This window comes from Ciconia boyciana, chromosome 2, assembly GCF_034638445.1.
Source record: "Ciconia boyciana chromosome 2, ASM3463844v1, whole genome shotgun sequence".
Classification (NCBI taxonomy): Eukaryota; Metazoa; Chordata; class Aves; order Ciconiiformes; family Ciconiidae; genus Ciconia; species Ciconia boyciana.
Window position 1 is genome coordinate 136,034,710 of NC_132935.1, and position 14,193 is coordinate 136,048,902.

At 39.8% G+C, this 14,193-nt stretch overlaps 1 protein-coding gene across 1 annotated transcript in view; it reads left to right on the forward strand.

Annotated features, from left to right (window-relative positions):
- The first annotated feature begins 287 nt into the window (after nt 1-287).
- Nucleotides 288-14,193, forward strand: part of CRPPA (CDP-L-ribitol pyrophosphorylase A) — a 124,985-nt gene continuing 111,079 nt past the window's right edge. The window contains exons 1-2 of the mRNA XM_072854202.1: nt 288-796; nt 7,767-8,046. Coding sequence (XP_072710303.1) covers nt 630-796; nt 7,767-8,046 — 447 coding nt within the window. The 5' untranslated portion in view covers nt 288-629. The remainder of the gene's footprint in view (nt 797-7,766; nt 8,047-14,193) is intronic.

Below are 14,193 nucleotides of genomic sequence, written 5' to 3' on the forward strand. Positions count from 1 at the left end.
CTCTCCCAGCGGGGGGGACAGGGCGGGCCGGCGCCCCGCGGCGGCGGCACAGGCGGCGGCACAGCCAGCGGGCCTCCCGCCCACCCGCAGCACGGCCGGGCGCCCCGCCCCGCCCCGCGCGGCCGCAGCGCCTAACGGCCCCTCAGCCTCGCGCGCTGCCCGCGGCCGGCGCCACCCACCCCAGCTCGGCGCAGGTGGGACCAGCCCGGCCCGGCCGCGCATGCGCTCTGGGGAATCACCCGCGCACCAGGCATTTAAAGGGCCAATGGCTGCTGCAGCCTGCTTGTGCTACTGTGTGCCTGCTGTCTCCCTGCCGGGGTGCCCTGGGCGCATGGGCGTCCCCTGCCCTCCCCTCCCGATCCCTCCGGGGCCTAGGCGTATGCCGCGGGGCTGCCCGGCCGCGCCTGGGTCCGCACGCCTCTGTGGGGCCTCGTGTAGCGCGGGGTGGGCGAGGAGTAGGGCCCGGTCCCCGCTGGGGGCAGGCGAGCGGGCGGGCGCTGGATTCTTTGGATTGCGGACGTCGCGGGCAAATAAAACACGCGGGCGGGCGGTTGCGCCGTCCCGGCCGCATTCCTACTGCTGGGGGGCGGGGAGGGCGAGGAGCGGAGCAGCCGCGGCGCCCCGCACAGATGGAGCCCAGCAGCGGGAGCCGCGACGCCAGGCCCGCCGTTACGCCGGTGGCGGCTGTGCTGCCGGCGGGCGGGAGCGGGGAGCGCCTGGGTGGCGCCACCCCCAAGCAGTTCTGCGCCGTGCAAGGGAGGCCGCTCGTCAGCTACACGGTGCGGGCGATGGAGAGGTAACGAGGCAGGCGCCGCTCGGCTTCCCTTCCGCGCCCTGCGGGCCTTCCCCTCCGCTCCCCGGCCGCCGGCTCTTGATGGCCGTCGCCGTGCCCCAGTCCCCTGAAAGCCGCTGGCAGCCGCCCCCCGCCCTCGCCTCAGGCTCCGGGCGCCCCCGGCGCGGCCGCCCCTCGGAGAGTTTGGTTTTGCGTTTCGGTGGGATCTCCTTCCCTCCCCGCCCAGTCAAAATGTGTAATAAGTGACAGAGTGGCTAGGAGCAGGTAGGCCTGGTGCAGACCGGCGGTGCTCTGAGCTGTGACTGGGCAGGCTCACCTGAGGAGAGGTACCAGGCGAGAGCTGGGCACTCTCCCCCGGCCCAGCCTGGCTCTGTCACCGCCATCCCGGGCGGCTCTCCTGTCTCCCCGGCGCTGCCGATGCCTTGAAGCTGTGTTGCTTTCCATTGCTGCTGGAGATCTGTTCGAGGCCCTCAGCCTTGAGGCTCGAGGGTTTCTGTTGCTGCAGTGGCTGGTTTGGTGAGCTACAAGGCTACTAGAGCTGTTGGAGACAGTCATAATACTATCGCTATCCAGAGGCCCTGAAAAAAGATCTGTTCTGCCATAGCCATTGGAGATGGTCTCAATCGTGTCCAGAGGCCTCCAAAAAAGATCCGCTCTTCATAGTGGGATGAACTCAGTGGTCTATTAGTCCATGGTGGAACACCCTGCCTCAGCAGGAAGCTTAAATGCCCTCTTGGCTTTGATTAAGATACAGTTACCAGGCTCGAAGCTGATAGCTCACATAGTGTGAGGCTGTGTGCGTAACATTTGTTTACATTGGAGCAAAGAATTTAAGTAATGGGATATCTCAGCAGTCAGGTTTTTCCTTTTCATAAGACTGTTGAGTTCTAGGCATGTGACTGACAGTTAATATATTATTGTCAAATGTTAACATAATGTAAGTCTTGTATCTAGTGTCACTTGAAACACTGCAGGTAGAAGTGGAGTGTCAGATGTATTCTAGATGTTTTGCAGTAACTTGTAGAAAAACAGACCTTTAGATTTTAGAATAAATGGAGAGGAGTGGAGGGTGGTGAAAAGAAATGGAATTGCCAACATCTCCCAAAGTTCTTAACTCATGGAAACTTGTACAACATCAAAACTGGGACTCTTTTTCCATTCCCACCCAGAGAGGCTTCCCTCAGGTCACTTGTTACTTTATGAAAGAAATATTGCTTGTTTTCTTTATTTAATTTTCAACAGGAGCCAGTCACAAAGCTAAACACATCAGTAAGCAAAACCTCCAATCCAAAGCTTGTCACAGCTGTAATTTCTGCCAAAATGTCATGGGAATCTACAGAGAAGAATAATATCCTTACTCAGTGTATTGGAGACCTGGAAAAGAGAACAGACTGAGGTTTGGGAAGGAAATGATATTCATAGGAAAATAAAACATTATTCATTTTTTTTAAAGAAATCTTTCATTTTTGCTGCCAGTAAGCTCTGGGAAAATAACAGTTCTTTGAGCAACAGTATTGTACTTGTGTCCTAAAGCTGCAAAAAATTAGAAGGTTGAATTCTAATTGTACAGTCCCACCAGGCGCATGATCCCAAGTTGATTGTGAGAGTACCAACCTAGTACTTTTGCTTAACTTTAGGAGTGCAATAACTGGTGCCAGTGCTCTCACAGGCAGAGCTTTCTGCCATCTCTGCACTGAATTGGAGTATTGGCTGGTATGTATGTGTATGGGGAGTTGGGAACAGATGTGATCTAAAGCTTGGAATGGCTTTCATTTTCATCTCAACACTTCTGACTCTGAAACTGCAAAGGAGGTACCTTGTTCTTACTTTGCGCGAATGTACGCGCAAAAATTTAATATTGAGGAACTGCAGTTTGTCACGTAATCTATCACCCAGAAGTGGCAGATTTTCTGTGTTTAGCTTGATACTATCTCCTGATGTCTATTGCTTACCTGCTGTAATTGAATGAATCATTGACTCATTAGGCTGTAATAACTTGTATTGAACTGGTTATCTCAGCTACTGGAGCTATTTTGAGCTTTTTTTAATCTGGAAAAAACGTAGCAACATATAGACAAAAATACATGAGCAAATCAAGAATTAGCACCTTCTTTGCATGTGCTTTTTAAAAATCAGGAGAAAAAGATTTTTACACTGTTCAGCTGAAAGCAGTGAGAATCTTAAATATTGACGTGGAAAAACTGGCAGACAAGACAAGAGCAGACATGAATGAATAAGCAGTGCATCCTGTTGCATAGGATGACAGCATGTAGAATGTTGGCCTGCCAATAATAATCAAAGATGATGCCCTTAGGAAGAGGAGGTGAGAAAAAGTAGGGTGAGGAGAAATGATTGTTTTTTATTGGATTATTTTATTTATCAGTGGTGCTGATAGGAACGTCAGGTCTTACCTTGGAGGTAAAATTAAAGTGTATTAGAGAACTTAAATGTCTGTTTTTCCCATTGGATTTGTTTCTGCTTTTGCTGAACTATACAAAGCTTTTGCTTCAAGTTCAACAGAACAAGAATTGCATTCCTCCTTTTTGCTTCTGTACAAACTAGTAGGGTTCTTCCTTAATTTTAAATTTTTTTTGTGTATGTTTGTTTAGAGTAGAACCTTCCCAATTTCTTTTCTGAGACAGGGAGGAATCTCAGCTCTGTGTGCACTTGTGCACACATTTTACTAAAGCTATAGAGGGGAAAACAGACTAAGGTAAAAGGTTGATTTTACAATCATTGTGGGACAAATAAGCTGCTGCTATTCTTGCTGTGCTCATGTTTCACCAGTTGTTGAAAGTACAGTGAGAAGTTATGAAAGAAGAAAACAGAGTTAATATGTTTATGGGCAGAATAAAAATTTGCCATAAAGGTTTCAGACAGCTTTGTTTACTTTGTTTACTGTAATGTAGTCTCTTAAAACAGGTGGCCTGATATCAAAAAAACATCACCTGGGAAGCTTCCAAAGAATTGCCTCTTCGGAAGTGTCTTGTGTAGTTTTATTTGCCAAGTATTTTTCCCCGTTGGCTGATGCGTGTTCAGTGGCTGTACAGGTCACACAATTACAGTTTTGTTAAATGTATCTATTGTGATAGTTCTTTTTGTCCAGTTATCATTAGCTTATTCTTGAAATTGCTTATGAGCTAAAAATAATCATAGCCAACAATCCAATTGTTTTAACTTTATGAAGGTATCTTTGCTATCTTGTCTGACTAATAAGGAACATTTTCTTTCAGGAAAGAATGGATGGCTTCTGTACATGGGATGCTCAAAACTTCCTGTGAAACTTTTCAGACTTAAAAGCTCCCTGCTTCCATTTTTGTACTGTAAAAGATACATATGTATTCATATATTTTTTTAATATATCAATAAAGTCATAACAAAGCTGTTATGGAGCAAAAGGAAGTTATGCTTGCATTCTGCAAATGTGTTCTGTTCTCGACAGTTCTTTTTCTTATTTGGTGCTTGAATAGTAAGACCAGTAAAAGTAATATAATGATTTATCTTGTACGTCTGAAGAGTTTTGGTGGCAGTGAAAGATCATATCTTACACTACTAAAGCCATCTCAGCAGTGACTGCCTGGTTCTGGCCTTGTTTTGCTGATACAACTGCTGATTTCATTAGGCTGTATGCTACATAGGTTGTTACTGGTCTGAGTAAGAGTTGCAGGAAACTGGGTGTGAGTATTTAAGTCTATGTCAGATTTCAGGTTCAGCACTGTGAACTGATGATATGTGAGTATTAAAACACATTAACTTCATTAAAACACATATGATATGTGAGTGAACTGATAGAGGGTTAAACCTCAGTCACGTTTGTACCTGAGCATGCCGTTTAAGTGATACAGTCTCAGAGCATAACACATCGGTTATTTCATTTCCTCTGCAGTCTGTGATGTGAAGTCATGTAGTAGCTTGATCTGTTGCTGAGTTAATGAGCTCCTTGACTTTGAGTTCTAGCTCAGCTAATATAAGTGTATGTACTTTTGTTTGAAATTCAGTGAAACAATACTATTTTCTACTAGGCAGCTGACCTATCTGTAGGTGATGACAAGAAGGACGGTCACAGAAAACAAACGTATAGTCATTTTCTGCCTCACTGTTTTCCTTCTACTGGTACTGATGTCCTCCCAAGGCAGTTGTAAAGTGATCATAACTGGGGTCATTACTTTTCTTTCATTTGATCGGACCTGATTTTCCACTTTAGAACCACAGCCTATGTTGTATGGAAGCACTAGAGTTCTGTATTTGGTGCTTGTTAAAGCACATTGGGGTACAGTATTGTGGTCTTTTTCATGCCTTGTGCTGATTCTTTCTGAAGCTTGCATTATCTTGATCTAGTATTACAGTTACAAAATGGAAAGGGTGTTTACTATTTTTAAACTGGTTTTGAGCAGGTCCTGAACTGCTTATTATTTTAGTGTGAAATCTTTCTGAAGAAAAAGGTGTGACAAGTTGAGGGAGGAAAATAAAGATCCATTTACTGACAGAAAGAGTGTATATTGATATTTTTCTACTTCATTAAAATACTTTGCAACATTTCTGTAAGCAGATCTTTAAAAGAGTGTGGTGCACAGTTCTCATTTGTGAAAATTTGTAGCATACTTTACTGAATTAGAACTTTTCATGAGTTTTGGTGAGACATGTTAGGCTTCAAAGCCTAAGCTGTTCTTGTACCTAATAAATCTAGAGGATACCTTTATACTCTTATATGAATAGGTTGCATCTCTAAATCCCAGCTCTAATTATAGAACATTAGTCCACAATGAGTTTGAGGACATACTCAAGTTTATGAATGTGTTTATCCAGACACAGGGTGGAGCTGTGACCGCATCCTGTCACTTTTCGGTGTATTTTACCACTGGAGGCCTTGAGCCATTCCACTCCTCCTGTGCAGAGATTTATCATAGGCTGGACAGTACTTCTGTTCTCTTCCCTTCTTCTCAGAAGATGCTGTGTACTACCCAGTTGCCTCATAATCTGTTTCATTTGACTCTAGAATGGGAAATGTCAGTGCTCTTCTTACACAGTCACTAGTGAATGTACGGACTGTCCACTGTGTCTGGGAACTGTGTAAGGCTATAGTCTTTCTGCAAATAGAAGTGCAGAGCTCTTATTCTCATTCAGTGTGAAATAGCTTTTCTTGAATTTTGCTTTATTTAAATGACTGACTCTCAATATTCAAAAGAAGAACCAAGATGAATCCAATTAGTTTGCCCTAGTTCTGAGTTGAAGTCATGCAGAGGTGCTAAGTTTTGTGGTGAAATGTAAGATTACGCCAGGACTCATTTGAGAGATTTGAAAACCTTTTGATGAACCTGTGGTGAGTGACAAGTTAAAATGAAACTTGAAACCATATGACTTTGGATTTTACATTTGAACAACTTCAATACTTAAAAAATGCTGAGAATATGTTGGTTTGGCTGTATTTTCTGCCTTTGTTAATAATAAAATGAACATAAGGGCAAATATTTTTCTTTTGAAGAATGCTAATAGCACTTCCATTTATTTTATTTTTAATAGTTATTTTAAAATTAATTGAAAAAATTTTCCATGGAGTTCTATTAATTACAAAAAAACCCATACAGAACGTGGAAGATGCTCTGTTGTTTCACATAATTCTAGGGGAGTGGTTTGTATCACAGATGACTTTGCTTTTGGAGTAAGGATAGTTCCTAGGCAATGCCTTCTCATGTGTTATTGCAGAAGCCAATACCTTGAGCCTGTATGTTTCTGAACTGTAAATTTCTTACTCTTATTTTTCTGACTGGAAATATTTAGTATCTTAGTCTGTCTTGTCTCTGCAAAATTAGCTTCAATAGCTTTACTAGTTTTAGTTGAGAGACTATACCCCGCTTGTCTCCCTTCCTAGTTGGATGTGTAGGCTACACATGAGTAATTTTACTATAGTAAATAGTAAATTGTTTTTGTAATCATTGCTCCTCTGATGAGTTTCTTGTCTGTCATGCTAAAATACCCTCCTGTCATCTGTGGAGACACAGAAAGGAAATAAAACAATTTTAAATCCTTTTTTATGCTCTCTACATAACAGAAATACCATAATTCAAATGCTATTTGTAAGTACAGTATGCCACATGTGACTATAATTTGTATTCCTAGGTCCTTTGACACAACTATTACTTCAGCCCAACTTCAGTTATGACTGGTTTTAATCTTGTGGGTCATTCACCCCCCACACCACCCCTCAATTGTAGAGCTAGGCTGATACAAACAGTAGCAGCTTGAAGTTCTCTAAAAATATGCTTTTCATATGATGGTAATTTTACTTGGCTTAGCTAAATTTTTGCATTTTGCCGGCTTCCTAAAGCAGAAACCTTTGTGTGTGTGTATATATGCATTTTATTTTTTTTGCAAACTACCAGTATAATGTCTTCTGTCAATATTCAAGTGACAGTTTTGATTCATTAGCAATCCATCGATTACTGCTTATGCCTGTCTTGATAGTGATCTTTGTTTCAGAGTTTTTCTTGATCCTCTTATTCACTTGTACACAGTGTACTGCACAGTAGAACATGGACTATTCCAGGTCCCAGGATTTACCAATTTATTGGAGACTGAATTTAGAGAAAGCTAAAATAACAGACTGTAGCTGATTGATTTAGAAGTTACATTTGAAGCTAGGTATGAGGCTGGAGTAAGAAATGTTTTGAAGGCTTTTTGGAGGTTATCAGAAGGTGCCCCCCCCACAGACTGGTTGTTGGAAGCAAGTCCCTTCCCAGAATTCCAGTTACTTTGATTGACATCCATGTATTGGTAGAGATCCTCTCATGTAGCTCTCCCTTTAGGGGTGAAGTGCTAATACATACACAAAACCACGGACTTGAGTATATTGAGAGATGTTTTATTTAGCCATCTTGAATTCCTTTGATATTAATTTCTTTGTTTCATGGAGATATCTGTACTTTTATTTAGTCATTTATGTCTACTTTCTCTGTTTTTGTACTGTTTCTTCTAGGATAAGTTGGATATCCAACATTATTGTGGTGGTCTCTCCTGAAAATATTGAAATAATGAAGTCTATCATTGAAAAATATGACCACAGAAGAGTAATGATAGTAAAAGGTGGAATAACTCGTCACCGGTCAATTTTCAATGGACTCAAAGTATTTGCAGAGAATGAATTTTCCAACCATCTGCTCCAGAAACCAGAAGTAGTGATTATCCATGATGCTGTGAGGCCATTTGTTGAAGAAGATATTCTTTCAAAAGTGGTTATGGCTGCTAAAGAACACGGGGTATGTACTATAACAGCAATGCAACTCTGCAGTGTTCTTTATACTGTACAGTGTAAAATAATGATTGATAAATAAGGATTTTTCTAGCAATTGTATTAATGTATTATGTTGATTTTTAAGTAGAACAGATTCAGAATCCCTATTATGCAGAGAGGTCAGATGGGGGAGGGAGACATTTTTAAATGCCACAGGCTCTATTTGCTACAGGGAATAATTATTGCCATAGAGACTATCAGTAAGAGATAGAATTCATCAGCAATTTGTTAGTTGAGAGGTAGATTACGTAAAGATAGTTTACCTTTTTTTCCATGCAGAATTTTCACCTAATGCTGGAGTAGTTCAGTTAGTGATTACTAATAATAGCCAAAGAGAGTACTGCATTGGTTGACTCGCAAACTTCATGTTTTTTAATTTCAAACTTATATGCAAATCCTGAATAAGTGGCAAGAGAGCTATCTCTGTGTTAATGCTAAATTTTTCTAGAATCTGTAAGCATTGCAAACTGCTGGGAAAAAGGGGAAGCAGGAAGCCTCCAACCATAGGTTGGAGATACTCCTGGTCATCACTGCATCTGAGGACTGGGAATATTCACAGGAACTGGAAAGATTTCTGAGAAAGTAAATGTTTGCAACGTGAAGGGGAAGAGTTGGTAGAAGTTGTGTTATGCAAGTAGAATGGTAGAGTTATTAAAGCCATGCACTAGCAACAAGAGGAACTGGTGGATAAACTGTCTGGCTAAGATAGAGGTGTAAGAAATCACAACGTAGCCACAGGCTTGTTTGTACAATTTGCTATCTTTACCTTGTACTTCACTTCTCCATTAATAAGATAGTAGAATGCTTCCCTACTTCAAGGAGATGATTTGAGGTGGAAATCATTAGTGACAGCACATTGTTTGGGTATTAGAAAGCTAGGAAAATCTACTACTGCTTGTCTTTTTCAGGAAATAAGGTAAAAGATAAGCTAATTGACAGATGATTCGCAACTTTGACAGTGGAATAAAGAGTCTAAAGATTGAATTGTGGTATTTCCTTAGCGCTCTTCCACCTTTTTTTGAAAGCTCATAGTGTAGAAGGGGAATGTACAACTTCTTAAAATATTTATTATGAAAATTAAATTATGTAAGGTCTCTCAGAACATTATGTTAGAAATCTAAATATATTGAACTTCTTACTAGTAGGCCCGTACTTTTGTAGATTGGCTTAATGAGAAATGGCAATAAAATAGAAACTCTGCTTTATAGTTTTCAGTGATACAGAATATAAGTTTCCAGTCATTAAAACTTAAATTCTGTTAGAATTTTAGTAAGGTTTTTGACCTTTCTCATATAGCACAAAATAGCATTCCAGAATTGATTCTCTGCCAAAGACTTTAAAATAGGTCCCCTTTGTAAATCTGTTTTAAATGTGATTCTTTGAGAGTAGTAGAAGAATGGGGTTAATTGTACTGATGTTGAGTTGAAATGAGAATAACTGTTTTCTGAATGTGCTTGTGTTTAGGTGTCTTTGCATGTTATGGTATATCATATCTCATTCGTCTTTGTGTTTAAGTTTTTTAAGTTGTTCACTTTTTCTTGAAACTTGTGTGATTTTAATGTAATATTTTTTCCTGGTTTTCTTTTTAATTGGGTGTAACACATTTTCAGTAAAACAGTAGGGATCAAAGGCAATCTCCATTGACCTTCTCAAGGCAGTGTACTCTAGTTCATCTGAACTTCCGACTGGTAAATATTTCCTTACCTAGATCACTGAAGTATCATTTGATCTCAGAAGGGTGATCTTATCCATTTGTCATAGTCTTTTCCATTGTATAATGCCTGTCTGAAATGTGTGTGGTATTTATTGGCTCTGTGGTGGCTTCCTATGTTGGCTTAGATCCACTGAATTCAGTGAGGCTAGGCCATCAGAGAACTGGACTCCAGAAGCTGTTAGCTATTGATGTTACCTGACAAAGTAATTGAATTAAGGAACATGAGAAGAACTTCATTTTATGTAACAGATAGGAAAAGCTTCCTGCCAGAGAGAGGTACCTATCTTCACTTGACAACTATAGAATTCTGAAGAACTAAATGACTGGAAAGCTAAGACTGTTTCTCTAAACTGACATGCATGGTTTTGAATATCAGAAAAAATTTCATTGAGAGAAGCTATCATCTTTAGTTCTTCCTATAGTCAAATTCTTTGCATATCTAAAAGGGAGTCAATTCTTCAATCTTTCAGTACAAAAAATAATTACTTCCTTTTTGCATTATGTAGAAAGGTACAAAACCTGGCAGAAACATCATATTAAATCACTAGTGTAACAGGGGTAATGCTGTATTGTTGTTCATCTGCATACCATATAGATAGCATAATTATGAGCAGCTTTAATGTTCTTTAAAATGGTAATTGATCAAGTAAGTTATTGCACTTCTAGCTGCCAATTGTCAGACAAATAAACTGCTTTATTACACTTACTAATCAGTTTGTTATTTGCCTGTAGGAATCAAAATGTATGCCTTATCCAGAACTAATAAATTATGCCTTAAATCCCCGAAACAATCCCTTGATTATGTGAAAATATTACTTTGTAACCAATTAAATTCCATTTATGTTTTTGGGGTAATTTTGTAATTAATATTACATGTTTCTATAAACAAATTCTTTATTGCTAGTAAAAGTTGGGAAAAGTGGAAGCTTCAGAAGGCATCAGTCCAAAGCCTCTAGCAATATCTCATTGCCAATATTGCATTTTAAACAACACAACTAAAAAGAAAAATGCTTACAAGAAAAAATATCAGGAAGGTGTGGGGGGGGAACTTGTCAGTTCTGCTATTGAGAGTTAAAAAAAAAAAGGCACATACAGTCAAAGACTCTTTCTCTAGTTAACATAAACTAGATTTGAAAGTATAGCTTATTTCTTTGAAAGGACTGAATCAAAATGGCATTCTTAAAAGCTGGTTTCTGGAAGCTGTCTAACATCATGACTTTATTCTCAGCTTTAGCAAAGATTGTACAAAGCATACATGCCAACACAGATGTATGGTGCTACTCAGTCTCATAGACTCTCATGCACATACACAATCAGTTAAAATAATACCCCCAGACAGAAAACACTACGTATGATGCTCAGTGTGTTCCTGTCTCTGAGTTAACTGCAGCACTGAGTCTGAGTAATCAGTCTTACTGTATCAGAAGGCTGGAGCAGAAAACATGCACCCGTACACACGCTGTTCTTTCACCCAGTTAGACAGCAAAATAAAATGCTTTATGTATGATTGTTGAGTTACATTAGCAAAATAAGGTGGGTGGCAAACCAAAAGCCACCTCTCTTTCTCCACTGAAGGTGCAGGAGGACTTGGGTGGATAAATAGGCTGATCTGGTGTGGTATACTTGAATGGGGACGGCTGCTGGAGCAGTTCTGTTCACTGTGTTCTTTCTTTGTTCTTTTTCTCTTGGAAGCAATTATCTTTTTATGTTTTCTTATTATCTCCTCTGTTTTCACCATACATGGAATGTTTTACACATGATCTTTTTCCTCTTTGTTATACTCAAAGACTGATTTTAGCCAGCTATAAAGGTGTATCAGTACCAGACCATTTTTGATTCATATTTATATGCTGCGTCATCTGAAGTCGTCCTGTGCCTGTGTTCTCAGAGGTTCTGCTTTCATTATATGCTTGATACTTTGGGGACTCCTGCTGTCCTGTCAGACATGTGTGCAAAAGCAGAATCAAGAACTAATGACCTATTACCACCTTGACATGATTTTTACTCCACTGATGGAATGAGTTCTGTAGTTTAGGAGGCTCTGACTTATGTCAATGTAAAAATACGTATTAATGAATTGTAAGGGTGTTATATAGGAATTTTAGAAGAAAACAGCATTTGAAGAGCTACATTATTGTGAAGATCAGAATCTGTTCAGTAGCCTTGAAACTTTCGTGAATGTGTGAAGAAATCAAGTGTAGTTTTGCTGCAGTACGGAAAATAGTTATATAATGCGTTACTCCTTCTTCAACTCTGTAGTATGGATAACTAATGGAAACATACTGATGTTTCCATAGCTTATGACATTATTGGTCCCATAGAAAGTTATAACCTTCTCAGCCTAGTTGTTAATTATTTTCTGTGTTGAATGGAGAACTCATGTATTGTTAGCAAATACCTGAACTCTTTGTCCTAACAATATGTAGCATTTGGTGGTGGGAAAGCACTGGTAAGGGGAGAAACTGACATTTCCCAGACTCAATTTAAGTGATTTAGATGATTTACTGCATTCATTAGAAAGGATGCAACTCAACCAACTGAAATGCAGAAATCATAGATAGAAACTTAAATTATAATCTCCCTTTCTTCTTTGCAGCATTTTCGTGTTGTACTAACAGAGCTATCTGTACCTAATACAACTAGTATTTAATCCTTTTTAAAAAGGTGACTCAATCCCACATTTTTTAGCTCCTGGAGGTCTACACATACAGTAATTTTTACCTTACTTTTTTTTTAGGTAGGATCAGGTTATCCTGGAAATAAATTTTGAGCATAGCTTCCTGTACTTAAGTGGTTGCTGAGGTCATTTTTATGTAATGTCTATAAAATGTACCTCCTTTAAATTTAGAGAAACTACATATATGACACTGCTGTTGATTTGAGGCTAATTAAAATCTGTATACTTCATTTGAGAAAACAATGTGACTTTGGAAAATGAAGCAGCCTTTAGCAAAGATGTGTCTATTTAGTCACTCAGATTTCTCCTTCCTGCAGCAGATCAAAGGATTAAAGAACAGTTCCTTAAAATAAGGGAAATCTCAACTTGTCCAGCACGTGTGAAGAGCTGAATAAAGGCCTTGGATCATTCTAGCGACTTCTACATGGCAAGATCTGGAAGAGATTGTTAGCCATAGCTCTCTGACTAAGGATTAGGCATGCACACCTTCCTGAGTCTTTTCCCTTTTTCACCAAATATTGTACTGAGAATAAATCTGAGTTTCTTCCAGAAATGCCCCCAGCTGCATTTTGGCTGAGTTTGTGATCTGGGTGGTTGTGGCAAGGACAACACCAACCCTGCAGGTTAGGTGAAGCATCTGAAAGCCAACTTGGCCTGTTTCATATGCTGTAATAGTTTGCTCAACTGGTTCTGTGTTTATCTTCCTGTTTCCAAGAAGGTAAGGGGGTTGTGGTACAGATAGAACTAAAACTGCCTTGAGGAGCATTGGAGCATGTAGGAGAGAATTCATGAGGTATCAAATTCATACGTATGTGTATTAGTGTCACTATTTGAGCCAAACTCACATGGTAAGGTATAACGATCCATTTTACAAGGCCCTTGATAACAGAGAAGGTCTTAGATGAAGCTCATATAAAGGGGTGACTTGACATTTTGAGTCTAATGGGCTGTAAGAGAAAGAAGCTCAGGTGCAAAGTTTCCTGCAAGGAGGGGACACAAGCAGTTCTGAGAGAAGCAGCTGAGCGAATTCAGAAGGCAAAGACATTTGATAAGCAGGTGCAGAGTTGCTTAGGGAACTGCATGACCACAAACTATAGTGCCTGTGGTTTTGGTTGCTCAGGACTGTGTGTGTGGGAAAGAGTTATTAATTAAACATTGCAGTTTTGCATTTGGTTGATTAAATTGTGCAAGAGTCCTCCTACAACACCTTAAGATTTGTTTTCTTCTTTCTTCATAATATGATGCAAATCATGTGTTTAATGATATGCAGTGGATCAGTAGCTGTCACATCATGATATTGATGATTTTGTAATTATGTAGACTTTCTGGAGGTAAAATATAACTTCTTAACTGTAATTGTAACTCCTGTGGCAGTAGCTTCAAGATTTCTACTCCACTGAATACAAATGTTAACTCCTCTTTATATTGTCTTACTCTAATATGCAAAATCCTTTGTGGCACATTGCACTCTCACTGATAGCTTTTTGCAATGTAAATCAGTAATTAGGGTATGAAAGATAGCTTGCGGACTGTAAGATGTGTTTTGTTACTTTTTAATGCAAGATAATACTATGCAGTCAAAGTAAAATAAATAGTCTTGTTAATTTTAGAGGCAAAAATGATTGTTTTCGTGATTCATTAATTTTTATAGCAAATGTTCTGTTTAATTTTTGCCACCTAGATTTGCAGTATAGCACTAGTTAGAAACAAGTACTAGTAGA